The following is a 15314-nucleotide window of genomic DNA, read 5'->3' as shown; positions in this document are numbered from 1 at the left end:
AGCACCTCAGAGATAAAGTAATTGAAAAATAAAAGCAAGGGGATGGATACAAAAAACTTTAAAGGCACTGGACATCCCTTGGAATTTGGTTAATCCATCCTCAAGAATTGGATGCAATCTGGCAAATGTGTAAATCTGCCTAGATCAGGCTCTCCTCACAAACTGAGTGACTGTGCAAGAAGGAGACTAATAAGAGAGGCCACCAAGACACCTATGACTACTCTGAAGGAGTTACAAGCTTCAGCAGCTGAGATGGGAGAGACTCTGCATACAACAAATTTTGCCCAGGTTCTTCACCAGTCAAAGCTTTATCGGAGAGTGACAAAGAGAAAGCCACTGTTGAAGAAAACTTATGTTAAATCTCGACTAGAGTTCACCAAAAGGCATGTGAGAGACTCCATGGTCAAGTGGAAAAACAGTTCTTTGGTCTGATGAGAACAAAACGGTGCTTTAGGTCATCAGACAAGACGATATGTTTGGTGTACACCAAACACTGCACATCCCCACCAACACACCATCCCCACTATGAAGCACAATGGTGGCAGCATCATGCTGTGGGGATGCTTCTCAGCCATCAAAGGCTTGTAGCGGTAGACGTAAAATTAACCTCAGACCTATCCACACAGACTCAGTGCTGTGATTGCAGCCAAAGGTGAATCTACTCAACACTGACTTGACAGGGGTGAATATTTATGCAGTCACTTATTGCACATTACTTATTTGTATAAATTGACATTACTTCATAGAAATCTGTTTCACTTTGACATTAAAAAGTTTTTTTTAAAGCCAAATGAAATTGACCATGATTGATTTATAAACTCAATAAAAGGGTAAACCATCCAAAAGGGTGAATACTTTTTATAGGCACCGTATGCCTTCATGAGGTTCATATTTGCCAAACATTGAAAACACAGTGGTGGAATATGACTGGAGGCTGGGGTGGTTTCTGTGGAAGTGTGACTGAAATGGAATAAGCAAGGGATTCACATAAGGCTCACTTAAGTTGACCTTGTACCTCCAAAATCTGATCTGTTCACCATGATTCAGAGTTCAAATTTAGGCAGAGTTAACATAAAATCCTTTAAAGTGTTCTTAAGATGTTGCATTCACAAGCAAAGGCTGAACACGAGGCCTCGACCTTTAACACCATAAATATGACTAAATCATCCTTGAGCAAGAGTTGATGTTTCTGCCAAGTTTGAGGAAAAACCCTTAAAGTGTGCTATAATTTTTCATTAACAAGCAATGGACGAATACAAAGCACAAAGACCTTGACCTTTGACCTCCAAAGTATTATCAAATCATCATAATGAAATCCTCCTTGAGTCAGAGCGGATGTCTCTGCAAAGTTTAAGGAAACAACCTTCAATGAGTATCAGAGACATCAGACAAGCCAAAAGCATACTGCCCCTGTGGCCTTGGCTATCACTGGCAAAGGGGTATGAAGATGAATATTAGTCTTTTGATTGCAAAAAGTAAGCAGAGTATTTTCTTCCAATCCAAACTCAAAAAGAAGCTTAAACAAGCAAATTCAAAGTCAGAGAAAGTATCATTAAACAAAATAATAGCTGTCTTTCAGTGGTTTTAAACCTTCTGTGTCTCTTGAATGGCTCTTGCTTCTTGTCACCTGCAGCACACAAAGCAGCAATCAAACTTTTATTCATTAAAACACATTTAATTCCATGTGGGAGCACAATGTACCAAACATTTATAATTCTAATCAGCGCTTCAGAAAAGGAGCAGTGCACCAGGGTTTATCTGGTAAAGAGAAATGTGTGAATGCATTCATTGAGAGTCGAATACATTTTTCTTGAGTCACAACATGATCACACTAATAAGGATCCATCTGGCTAGTGTGGGAATTATGAGGCTAGAAAAGATTTTTTGTAACAGTGGGGAGTGAAGCTATAGCTTAGCAGTAATCTTCAGGGGTTAGATTGTTCCCATTAGGCTGGTTGTGTAAACATTGGAAGGCATGACAGCACCTCCTCCTTGGCCAGAGCCCAGTGTGTACGCTGAATATTCAGAGAGGGCGAGGCACTGAGAAAGCCACAGGGACTTCTTAAAATATTATGAATTAACCACTGCTCTAGAGAGGAGAGATACACGTTTAGAGTGCTAATTTATAGAAAGCCCTGCAATTTTCACCTTGCAATGGACTGACATAACATTGATAACATAATAAATATCTAGACTGTGGTCTGCTACCATGGTAGCTCTTCTCACATACTATACTCCTTAACATTGCATGGCTTTTCTTGCCAAGTAACAGTGAGTGAGGGGATGTGCTGATGGTGAATTAATATGGACTTTATAAAGAATACGGGTACATTTAAAAAAACTAGAATTTCATGAAAAGTTCAATATTTTTTGTCATTCATTTCAGAAAGTGAAACCCATATATTATATAGACTCATTATACATAAAGTGAAATATTTCAAGCTTTTATTTCTTTAAATGTTGATGATTATGGCTCACAGATAATGAAAACCCAAAATTCAGTGTCTCAGAAAATAAGAATATTGTGAAAAAGTTCAATATTGGAAAGTCATGGTGTCACACCCTAAACAGCTAATGAATTCCAAACACCTGCAAAGGTTTCCTGAGTCTTTAAATGGTCTCTCAGTCTGGTTCAGTAGGCTACACAATCATGGGGAAGACTGCAGACTTGACAGATGTCCAGAAGACAATCACTGACACCCTCCAAAAGGAGGGTAAGCCACAAAAGGTCACTGCTAAAGAAGCTGGTTGTTCACAGAGTGTTGTATCATGGGCTGTAGCACGTTTATAGAAAGTTGAGTGGAAGGAAAAAGTGTGAAAGTGTGAAAAAAGTGACTGTCAAGCAGAATCCATTCAAGAATTTGGGGGAACGTCACAATGAGTGGACTGAAGCATTCCTCATGTCAAGCCACTCCTGAACCAGAGACAACGTCAGCAGCATCTTGCCTGAGCTGTGGAGAAAAAGAGCTGGACTGTTGCTGTTGTTGGTCCAAAGTCCTCTTTTCAGATTAAAGTAAATTTTGCATGTAATTTGGAAATCAAGGTCCCAGAGTCTGGAGGAAGAGTAGAGAGGCACAGAATCCATGTTGCTTGAAGTCCAGTGTGAAGTTTCCACAGTCAGTGATGATTTGGGCTGCCATGGCATCTGCTGGTGTTTTCCGAAGTCCACAGTCAACGCAGCCATCTACCAGGACATTTTAGAGCACTTCATGCTTCCTTCTGCTGACAAGCTTTATGAAGATACTGATTTCATTTTCCAGCAGGACTTGGCACCTGCCCACACTGCCAAAGGTACCAAAAGCTGGTTCAATGACCATGGTGTTACTGTGCTTGATTGGCCAGCAAACTGGCCTGACCTGAACCCCATAGAGAATCTATGGGGTACTGTCAAGAGGAAGATGAGAGACATCAGACCCAACAATGCAGATGACCTGAAGGCCGCTATCAAAGCGACCTGGGCTTCCATTACACCTGAGCAATGCCACAGGCTGATCGCCTCCATGCAATGCCGCATTGATGCAGTAATTCATGCAAAAGGAGGCCCAACCAACTATTGAAGACATAGAAATCAAAATACTTTTCTGAAGCCTGACATTTCTGTTTAAAACATCCTTTTTTTTATTGATCTTATGTAATATCCTAATTTTCTGAGACATTGAATTTTGGGTTTTCATTATCTGTAAGCCATAATCATCAACATTTCAAGAAATAAAAGCTTAAAATATTTCACTCTATGTGTAATGAGTCTATCCACCTTATTCCTAGCCCCCATGATTCTTTGCATGAAATATGGGCGCAACTTCCGGTCTCTTCTATCTAAATAGGACTTAGCATTGAATACGTGGTGTGAAATGTGATTATTAGAGCAATTTGGAAATTAAAATATGTAACTTTCAACAGCTTTACCTCAAACAGGAAAATTTTATTATTTTTCTTCTACTAAAGAGTACAAAGTGACAACATTACCTCAGATAACCTAGACAAGTATATTTAGCTAACTTTATAAGCTTCATATCAGTTTAGTAATAGATGATCATGTTTTGTTAACTGAGTTTGGACACCACCTCCAGGTAACATTTCTAGTTTGTGGGGTTGCTGAAATCCTTATTCCACCAACTAATCCCTCTTAAAATGTGGGAATTATAATAATAAAATTATTCATGACTCAAGTTGTCAGCTCTTCAGTTTGGTAAATGTGAAGTTTTGAATTAATGATGAATTAATATTGAAAGAATTACATCCCAAATGCGTTTAAACAGTGAACAACATGTTTAAACACTGTTGTTAAAGACATATATTCAACTTTGTCACGTAATTAGTACCACGACCGAAGCAACAGGTACTGAGCATTACAGAAGATATTATTTAAACATTCAACTTTGTTGAATGAAGCAGTGTTTATTGCAGCAAATAATTATTTATTTCAGAACAACCACTGTTGATGCTAAATCACTTTAGTAAGGCCTTGGAAGAATCGCGTTTTGCTAATAATATTGTTACTGTATGGGAAGTTTGACCCTTATTCGTAACTACAGTTGACCCCCCAGGAATAATGTGGTATCCACCTTATTTACTTACTTAGAGCTTACAATACAAACAATGTGAATGTGATTACAAAAAGATACCAATATTTACAAATTTGCGGTGAATTCCTATCAAATGACTGTTGTTCGTAGTTACTATCTATCGTTAGCTGCTGTATTAAAATACATGTATTTATATACTTCCGCCTTGGCACCAGAAGTTTTGCCCATATTCAGATTTACAGTAGCAGCCCCAGGAATAAGGTGGATATAATATATGGTTTCACTTTCTGAATTGAGTGACAAAAAATATTGAACTTTTTCATGATATTCTAATTTTTTGAGATGTTCTTGTGGATGGCACAAGGGCGAGTCTTTGCTTCCCTCATGCTAGCAGATAAAATTGTGCTCTATTTATAAATGAAGCTACTGCAGTTGAAATTAGATTAGATTTAGATTAGTGCAGTAGATGAGTAACCACAAGAGTAAACATAAACACTAATAAAAGAGTTTTTGAACTTTCCACAGTGCACTGTGTCAGAGCCCATCACTGGGAGCTTTAGGCTTCACTTTTGTACATTGTAAGAAGTGAGAGATGTTATGTCCATCTTTACACATAGTCTGTGGTCATTCAAAACAAGCAAAGCTTTTCTGCATCAACTCATCTGAGTTCAAATGTTTATTCTTCCACCAAGAACTGTAAGACTAATCCTGCATGCTCTAACGAGGTACTCCCTTCAAATTAATCAAACTATTTCCAGCTGTCAACATGCTGCAAGAGACATTTCTCTAAAAGGGCAAGTATGCAGAATGTCAGGACATGAAAGTCTGGAAGTTGTCTGGAAATGGTCCAGAATTTGTGTAAAAGGACCAAGTGATGAGCATTTAAACAGCAAGATAATATTGCCAAAGGAGGCAATATTATCATTCTGCTATGCTGACTTAAGCTGTGTTTCCACCAAGCAGTCTGGTTCAGATTGGCTTTGTATGGAACATGATTATTTGTGTTTCCACTGTCAAAATGAGGAAAGGTATCAAAGTAAATGAGCTGTATTGTCTTACTTTGAGCATCTTCTGTTGGGGTACCAAGAAACCTAACCAACCCTAAAGAGTGGAGTTCTAGTCCAGATGTTCAAAACCGGTCTACCACAGGTTCATTAACAACAAACTGTGACACAAATTTTGGACATCAATTCATTAATCGACTGGATTTATTTAATAAAACGTAGTGTGGTTTTTCCCAGATAAAAATGTAATAGAACAAAGAGACTGAAGACCATAGGACATATAATATAAAGATTATAATTTACTGCAAAGTATAATGAAAGATTTATGAAAGTGTCTGGGAAAAATTCCAAGACAGTCTGGCTGCAGCCCTTGATCTCTGACGCCACTCTCATGACGCCATCCCATCTGAGATGCCGTATATCTCAGAATGAAAACACACGCCAAAGATTTTGAAATAAAGTCAGATTAAACTTCCATTTGGGGTCAGAGCTAAGGTAAGGGTTAGGATACCAAAAGTTCAAAGTTAAAAAAACCTGACCTGCAAATCCTGATTACAAAACATTTAGGCCCTGTCCACACAGAGACGAATTCAGGAGTATACGCAAGTTTTTTTGTCGTATTGGCGTTTCATCTACATGGAAACGGTGTTTTGGGTGACTGTAAACAATACTTTTTGAAAACGGGTCCCAGAGTGCATAAATCCGTTAAAGACTACCGTTTCCTCTCCGCGTGGTCAGCTATCCGCATCTTTCTTAAAACAATTACGTCACACACAGAGTAGCTCTCCTAAGATGCCTGCGCAGGTCAGACCAAAACAATAATGGCTGATTACAGGGTTGTGTTTGTGCTGCAGAAGCTACTGAGCTTGTTAAGGCTTTTACAGCAAAATCTGATGCTCCTTTACCACCATCGCGAAACGCACACACATGTTCTTAAATCCAACGTGGAGAACAACCAGACGGGCAACTAGAAGAAAGTTTGTGTCAGTTTTCTGTGATCTTCTTCTCTCTTTTCTGACGCATTTTCGTGGCAGCAATACAGGACAGGCTTGGCATATGCACACATATATAATTTTCGTCTCCGTGTGGACAGGGCCTTAGTTAAGTCGAATAAATGGTCTGCTAACAGAAAAAAGCTTGTTCCCCATGACAACATTCTAGTGTAGTTAGCGTAACTTATGTAGCTCCTTTAGCTGTGTAAACTAAGTATATAACTGAGCTATGTAGCTAACGGAATGAAAGCTCAGCTCACAAAGCAGCAACTTAAATAAGCTAACTATCTATGTTATGCGAAGCTAAGTTAGCTGTAGCTACATTTGCTAGAGCTCAGGTTGCTAAAGCTCATGTTGCTACAGCTACCTTAGCTATAGATTATGGAGCTACGTACATAGCTAGCATAGCTATGTAGCTCACATAGCTAAGATAACCTCACAAAGCACGTTGCTTAAGCCAACTAAGCAACATATGCTTATATAGTAAAGTAAAGCGTAGCTAGTGTAGCTTTGTAAAAGCTAATAAAGCTAAAGCGAGCCAACGTTTGTGAAACTACCTCTAAAAATGATCTATGAATAATTTAACCCCGGATTAGACCTCTGACCTTGTCCTGTTTTATTTCTGAAATGTTGACTGGTCTGTTAAGTTTGCAACGTGGTTATTTCATGAATGTATCTTCCAGACTTTGTTACCTCCGCCAAGGAGGTTATGTGATTGGGTGGGGTTTGTTAGTTAGTTAGTTTGTTTGTTAGTTTGTTAGTTTGTTAGCAACATAACTCAAAAAGTTATGGACGGATTTTGATGAAATTTTAAGGAAATGTCAGAAATGGCATAGGGGAGACCTGATTAGATTTTGGGACTGATCCGGATCACCGTCTGGATTCAGGAATTTTTTAAAGGATTCTGTACTATTGGGAGATAGGGCTAATGGCAGAGGTCTGCGCTGTTACCACTTTACACCAGGAGATGGCGGACATGAGTAACTTCAATCACAGCAGCATTTTGGCTGTTTCTATTCGGAGTTTTGAAATTTATAGAGTTTGAAAGACGCACGCCCGGTTGAGGAGACAAGGCGGAGCGTAACAGAGAGAAAGACAGCGAACTGTAGCAAGAATACTAACAATGCTGGGAGGAATAGAGGAATATTCACTCTCTGCCATGACTTCCAGTCATCCGGTGAGACCACGGGTGAGACTGTCAGTGCATCTATTGGCACCAGCAGGCAATGCTTCCACCATGACAGTCCACCTGTAGTGAAGCCAATGCTTTGTCTCACCGTGTTTCCACCCCACCGGGGAGGGAGTAATCGGCGAATGCCATGGTGGGGGGCACATGGGGACGGATCCAGGAATTTTTTAAAGGATTCTTCACAATTGGGAGATAGGGCTAATGGCAGAGGTCTGCACTCTCTGAGTGCTTTTCTAGTTTATGTACAAAGTTGAATAAAAAAAAAATCCCAAACTGGAAATGTTGTAACAGAAAATTACGGCACTTCTTTTCTGAGATATACAGCGTCTAAGATGAATGGTATGTGAAAGTGACCGTCAGAAATGCAAGTCTGAAGCAAGACCCTTTCAAAAATTCCAGGTAAAACTGAGAAAACTTTCCAGGAAAATTCCCTAAAATTCCTTAGGGCTTCCATTAAAAATTACTGCTTTTTGTTGTGAAATGTTCTCAGATTTTGAGGAAATGTCCCAGAGAAGATAATCAAAAGTTTCTGGAGAAAACTCCAAAAATGCTAGAAAAAAATCCCCAACCTTTTGGGGAAAATTATGTTGAGATTTTTTTTTTAACCATAGAGAAACTCTCCTATGAGTTTGTTAAATTCCTGTTGAACATTCTTAAAAAATTCAAGGGAAAAATAGCAAAGCAATTTTAATTTCCTTTGAAAAGGACTTAAAAGACTAGACAATTTGTGATCCATGTTTAGGTCCTCACCCACCAGTTGAGAACCCCTGCTGTAGTACCTTGACTGGTTGAAAGAATCTATGCTTCCTGTGCAAAAGTGGTCATAACGGACAAACACAAAACATGACATTTTTCTACTGAACTAAACAGCTTTTCTCCCTCATTTTGTCATGAAGCACCTTTTAAAAGAAACTGATGTACTTTTTAGCTACAAAGAATTTGGGTTGCTGGTTGGATTGAAATTACAACTCAATTCGAGACAAGTTATGAGTGTTGTCAACCTCAACCAGCCAGTTCGAAAGCTGACTATTGAATATGAATGACAGGAGCCAACTCCTGTTCGAGAGCCAGTTTCCTTTTATCCATTTTTGTTATTTAATCGTCCTAAAATAGCCAAAATAGTCCCAAACGAGCAGTTTGGGAGCTGAAAGACCAGCTTATGTTGCTGAGCTGAGCCAAATGACCCAGATCTCCAAAGAGAGTAAGGATTCCCATCACAAAGAGTGAGGCTGGATGGACACTGGCTGTGGAAATGCAGGCGCCATACTGTTCTAGACTGCTAAACCACACCAGACTGCTTAGTGTAAACGCACCCTTAGTGCAAACAGTAAATGTTTCTTCAGTTGGAAGTGTACGTGTTCTTACCACAATGACTTTCACTTGTTTCTGAATTAAACAGTTCAGCATAGAGTTGCAGTTTTTAGCTGCATCCAGAACTTTTTAAGCACATTACACTCCACATAAAGACAATCACTCCTGACATCACACAAAACCACTTAAGATATCACACACATGGTCAATTTAAGGGCTATCTAAGTATAATTTAATTAACAACCGAGTTAATCCAATCAGAGCAAGAATGCTTCAATTCAGTGAACACCGCAATCAAATTAACCCTGTGCATTAAACTTGGAATGATTCTTCTTTAAAGCAAACCCCCCTCCTTTATAAGATTCTGAAGTCCTCTGCACTCACTTCACGCAATACAGGATTTCAACGTCAGCCTTGTCGAGAGCATCTAAAAATCTGATCTGAAGATGAAAGCAAAGAAAACTCAAAAAGATGGAAAGTGAAATTTTTGAAGTATGCTGAGGAATATGTCAGGAGCTGTCAGAAATACCCCACACATTTGGATAAATACGATGTGTGTGGTACAAAGCTGTTTGAGGAAAAGTTTGTCTTTCTGCTGTGGCTACTTTTACAGCTCTGATTCTGTATTATTTGTCTTCCTATAGAAAGATGCTTGCTGAAAGCTGCCCTGATTGGTGTTTAATAAGCGTTCTTGTTGATCAATTAAATGGAGGGGAACACAATTACATTGATGTAGAAAGCTTATGTGTGCACTTTTGTGCCCCTCTGAGTGTTTGTGTGTGAACATATGATGATGACAGGATGTAGGGTCCCTTAATGCATTATTCATGATAAAGCCTGGAGTGATTGTGTTCTCTTGTTACGATGATATGGCAGAGAATGGCTCCCGACATGTAAATCAATGTGCGTACAACAGCTTCAATCATTGCTCTCTCAGTAATAGAGGGCAGGAGACAATTACCACTGCATAAACTCCAGACCCTTTGAAGGAAATGTCACCAAGCAGCAGGCTGTATTGAGCTGAACTAAAGTACTATATGACACCTCCCTCACCTGAAGACTGGCTTTGTTAGGAGTTTGAGTTACTGGATTTTGGAGGACATGCACTTAAAAATGTTTGGTTAATTTAGTCTTTATCTACGGCCCCATTAGCAGTGGTCTTATCTACTTAAATCAATAGCATTGTGTGGCTTCACTTTCCCATGTTGTTACAAAAAAGTAATTTCATCTTTAAATAAAAGACGGCAGGTACAAAAGACTACACTTGCCAGAGGCATAACAAAAAACATGCATACAAATAGGATTACAAGTTAGTTTCACACTGATTAAAAGTTTTAAAGACATTACAAACAGCTTTGATTACACTACTGCAAAAGATGGTTTCAAAAAAAACCTCAATCAGTCCAATAGTGGCACGCTAAAGTAGTGTACACTCCCCCTGAGTCTCTGCTCTGTTTATTACAAAATGCATAGTCTAGACCTGCTCTCTATGAAGTGTAATGTTTTGCATGATTTGGTAAAAAGAAGATTTAACTCTTTTTAAAGATCAAAGAGTAATCAATCCCCGCGACCTCTTTTCCAGATGAACTTTGTAGTACTTTTGATCTCATAGTGTTCAGATCTTGACATTTTAGCTCAAATTATATAAATTATACATCTTGAGTTTAAAAAATGCATAGTTTAGCTCAGTGATATACAAAGGCTTTAGTCCTCAGTGCTTTGCTGCTCCCTCTGCAAGCCACTATTTTGCAACTCTCCTCCACCCCAGCTCCTCTTTTGTTCTGGTTCTGACTTAATGCCATTCTGTTGTCCTTAATGTCTGCTCTTCTCTGTGTGTTTTGCTGCTTCTGTCCCTCTCTCAGGTTTTCCTTATCAACACAGGAAAAATATTTATAATCGCAAATCATGTGTTTCTTGACAAAGTGGTCCCCACTATAATAAATGCTGAATTTTGGATTTAGACCGTTTGAAAGTTCCTGGCTTGGTTTTATTTGAGCAGGGCAAATATAGCAGCCCACAACCTGTGTTAATTTTGACAGCTGTTTTTAATTTTAGTATTAGTCTTTAGATTAAATGCCTTTTAGTTGTAGTCACATTTTAGTCATTTCTACCCTTTATAGTTTTAGTCTAGTTTCAGCAAATAATCTCACATTGTTGTTTTTTTTTAGGCATTTATTATGCAACATAATACGTTTGGTGGCAGGCTCCGACTTAATCACTCCTCACAGATTTTACATACAGAATTTGAGGAGTGATAAGGTAACGGCTTTAATCTATTAATCTATTTTTCACAGATGCAGGAGGAACAAACATCATACCTGCCAAAGGTGTGTTTTAATCCATATTTCCCTTGTGTTTATCCTGGATGATTAAAAGAAACAGTCTGTGGCTTTGTCTCTCTCAAATCAGCAACAGTTCGATCCCTCATGTCTGTTAGCATCAGGATGCTGAAGTTTAGTAAAGTATCTGATGATGGACATGTTCTATTCCTACTTAGCCTGTCACAATAAAAGCTGCCAATGCTAAATATCATTGAAGACTTTAATTTTGCAGAGCAACATTAGGAAATGTTTTTTTTAGCAGCAACTCAACAACAAAGACATCTCATGAACGGGAGAGGGACAATTTTGCATAACTCAGAAAACACTGGATGAGGAAAAGGGAGACTTTTTTTTAGCTCTAAACTGTCTGCATCGTCATATTAATGTGATTGTTTCTATGGTGGCTTAAAAAAGAGAGTTGTAACATGGCAGCAGAGCAGACGGATGATTCCTCATTTCAGGCAGTAGCATGTTTTAAAATTTGAAATGATTAGTGATTGGATGTGGCTTCGCTCATTCAACCGACACACCAGAACAGAAATTACAGCCTCAATTTTCACAATATTGCAGCTTAATTTCATAAACTTAAGAGAAGTTTTTCATGACTGATATTTGGCCTGGTGGTTCATAACACAGTGGCCAGTCATGCAACAAACCTAAATACATTTATTTTTTAATCACTTTACAGGGTCTTTAACATTCTTCTAGCTGCTGATGATTAGTTGTTTGTCCCTGATTGTCAACAGTCTGCACGAAAAGATTCACTCACACACATGCACTCACACACTTTTCAAGGTGCTAAATGTCTTGTGAAAACACACTCTGGCTGACCCAGCCACAGCTTGCAGGAAGATGAAGTGGCTGCAATAGAGGGTCTACTTTTCTCCTCTGTCGATATTTTATCAACACTGAAATCATTGATCACACCGCCTCCCTCTCAGTCACCCAGATCCCCCCGCTGACATAATGTACCCTACATATTTGATATGGGAGCTATTTCTGAAACCTGGGTCTTTCAACCATATGAAAAATTGAAAAGGACCGGAGGAGGAAGGGGATTGAAAGATGGAGGGAAGGAGGGGGGCGTGAGGATGAATAGAAGGAGCGGGCAAAGATAAATAAAAGAAAAAGAGAGAAAAAGGGGTATGAGAGACAAATGCCAGGTAAGACAGGAGGTGAAAGGATGGTTATATAGGAGGGGAAAGATGGCAGATAAAGAGACAGTAAGTGAGAAAGAGATGACCTTTCATTGCCTTCACTCAGTCAAATAACACAGCACTCTGTCACAACAGTAGAGGCTGATAGTGTGATGTATCTGTGGAGCCTGGAGGTGGGGCAGTAAAAGGACAAGCTGTAACACCAACCTTACATTCAGGCCTAAAGTAATCCAAAAATCCCCTATGGTGAATAAAACTGTACTTTTCTAAATCACAGCTCTGTCTCTCTAGTGGAGAATGTGACCTTTCTTTTCACAAATTACAGTTTTGTTTTATTCATGTGAGACACACTCATTCACTCGCTAAGCCTACACACCCGCTTTGTGAGCTGCGTGTCCATCATGAAGTTGTGTACGTGTTTCTCGGCCTTGGTCAGCTCCAGCTTCCTGGCTACCACGGCAACCACCAGAGCCGTACAGCCTGCACCCTGAGAGAGAGAGAGAGAGGAGAGAAAACAGAGCAGTGGGTGAGTCAGTAAAGAGGAAGAATTGGTAAATCGGTGGCTGTTGGTCCGGGGGAATTAGCCTGGATGATTGAAGGGAGCCACACGACAGACGGAGAAGTGAATGGAGGAGAGAGGAGAGGATTATGGAGGAAAGCTCGGCTTCAGATCCACATTTCCTCATGTCGAGAGGAGAGCCAAGTCTATTTTCACTCCCAATCCATCTGGTGTGCGATCCTGTCTGTATCGCCCCTATATGTGGCTGAAGAAATAGGCCCCTTAAAGAAAAAAGCACACATCAAAGATCGACACCACCTCATTTGATTTAATTACATGCTGTCAATCTGAATTACATGGTGTCAGTCCTTCTTCTGTCACCTGAGGCTCCAGGCCTGCTGGAAGTGTAAAAGTGTAAAAAAACGACTTGTGTGTGTGTTTTTTCGAGCTCGGCCCACATGGGACACATGGCGGAGTCATTTGGGAGAGACTGACGGCGGTCTCTCAAGCAGAAAGACATGCATGAGAGAAGAGGAAGAAGGAACACGCAGAGGAAGACAGACTTAATTAACTTTTAGATTAGACACTGTTTCAACAGGGCTTCTGTGCACTCATAGGTTCCTCTGAAGAGGTTAGAAGACAGGAGAGAACAGAGAGAAGGGAGGGAAAGATAAAGAGGTTATGGGTAAATATAAAAACATGGAGGGAGTGGTTGGAGGAAGCCAGAGAAGAAGGCGATGTTAATGAGGTCACATATCTTCTGATAAGCAATGAATTAAGATTAAGAGCGTTTAATGAAAATGTATGAGTGCTCTTCCTTGCTGTGCATGAGAGTGTGCATCTCACAGCAGGGCGGAAACAGGATGATAAAAGAGATATAAGTAGAGAAAAACATGATGGGGTCGAGAGCGAGAGAGCTAAGGAGCATGCATCATTTTTGAAGCGTGTAAAGGAAAAAAGACTTCACTGTGCACATGATAAGACAGCATTGGCCTAAAATAACTGTGGCTGGAGTCAGTAAAATGTAACGCACAAACAGGCATTAGTCCCTACGTCCATCTACTCTATTTGTGTTTATTCACAAAGTATGAATAAAATATGACGATGGAAAAGCCTCAGAGCATTCATACATGTCAGTGCTTAAGGGGGAATGAGCCCACGTTGGATTGCTACTGTACAGCATGTTCAAGCACAGAGCTCTGTGTGCTCAGAATTGCCCTCCTCGGTCATAAACTGTAGGGCACTGATTGGTTTGTCAAGACTAGCTATAAGTGTGTGTATTTTTGGTGCGTTTGAGTGAGTGTTTGTTTGTGTAGAGACGCCTGCACTCATTTGATTTCAGCAGGGTTCCCTCTGCAATCTCCACACAGTGACACGGCTGATGATGGCTGTGTGTGGCTGTGATTTGTTTCATACGCCTGGGTGTTTCCCTCACAGCGCAGCCATCCACAGAGCTGTCAGAGAAAAAAAAAGCGAGGAATCACCCATTTGTGCAAACTTGAGATGAGAACTTTGGCAAAAACAGAGGAAAATAGTTTGAAACAGGTCAGCAGGAAAACTTAGAAGAAAGACAGGAAGATGTTAAAAATACAAGCTAATTAGTTTGCCCAACACAGAGACAAACAAAAGCACAATAAAGGCTTGAAATAGCAGCTGCTCTGCATCTTGTTAACCTAAATGCACTAGCTCTCAGTTTCTTTTATGAATTGATTTTAAAGTTTACTTGTTTACAAGTAGACTCCCTAATGGCGTCAGATCAGCCCACATAGCAAAGTTTTTGTCATTTCATGATCCCTCATGGTCTCTGAGATCCTCTGAACTGTGTTTTCTAAATACAGACTGTCATAATAGAAAAAATAAATTTCAGTAATTTCTGAATATAAAAAATAATATGGATCTTTCATCCCAGATCCTATCAGCTATCAACTGACACAAACAAAGGCAATGGAGGCACATTCATATAATATGTCAGGTATTCCTTGTGTTGTAGTGATCAACACATGGCATGGTAAGGTTGAATTATAAGCCCACTTTCCTTACCTCACCTGCACAAACTCACTTATGTACTTTCTTTGTAAAAGTTGTGCTTATATCAATAATGACTTTGCAAATTTGCAAACACTAAGACTAATAAATCTTACTTATATAATTGGCAGTGCGTCTGTCTGTTTGTCTGTCTCAATTAGACCACACCACAGTGTTGCTCCGAATGTCCTTGAAACCTCTCAGAGGATTTCTTGAGTGTACTGATTCGAAACTGGAACCATGAAAAAAATTTTTAAAAATATGAACAGATTTTCTATAAAATCCTAAAA

General features: G+C 39.5%; 1 protein-coding gene across 2 annotated transcripts in view; it reads right to left on the bottom strand.

Moving 5' to 3' along the window:
• Positions 1 to 15314, bottom strand: part of kcnn3 (potassium intermediate/small conductance calcium-activated channel, subfamily N, member 3) — a 109664-nt gene that overhangs the window by 17015 nt on the left and 77335 nt on the right. For both annotated transcript variants that reach the window (XM_041792943.1, XM_041792944.1), the window contains exon 7: positions 12877 to 12987. In XM_041792943.1, coding sequence (XP_041648877.1) covers positions 12877 to 12987 — 111 coding nt within the window. The remainder of the gene's footprint in view (positions 1 to 12876; positions 12988 to 15314) is intronic.

Source organism: Cheilinus undulatus, linkage group 8 (assembly GCF_018320785.1).
Source record: "Cheilinus undulatus linkage group 8, ASM1832078v1, whole genome shotgun sequence".
In the NCBI taxonomy this organism is placed as follows: Eukaryota; Metazoa; Chordata; class Actinopteri; order Labriformes; family Labridae; genus Cheilinus; species Cheilinus undulatus.
This window is presented reverse-complemented; position numbering and strand designations above follow the sequence as displayed.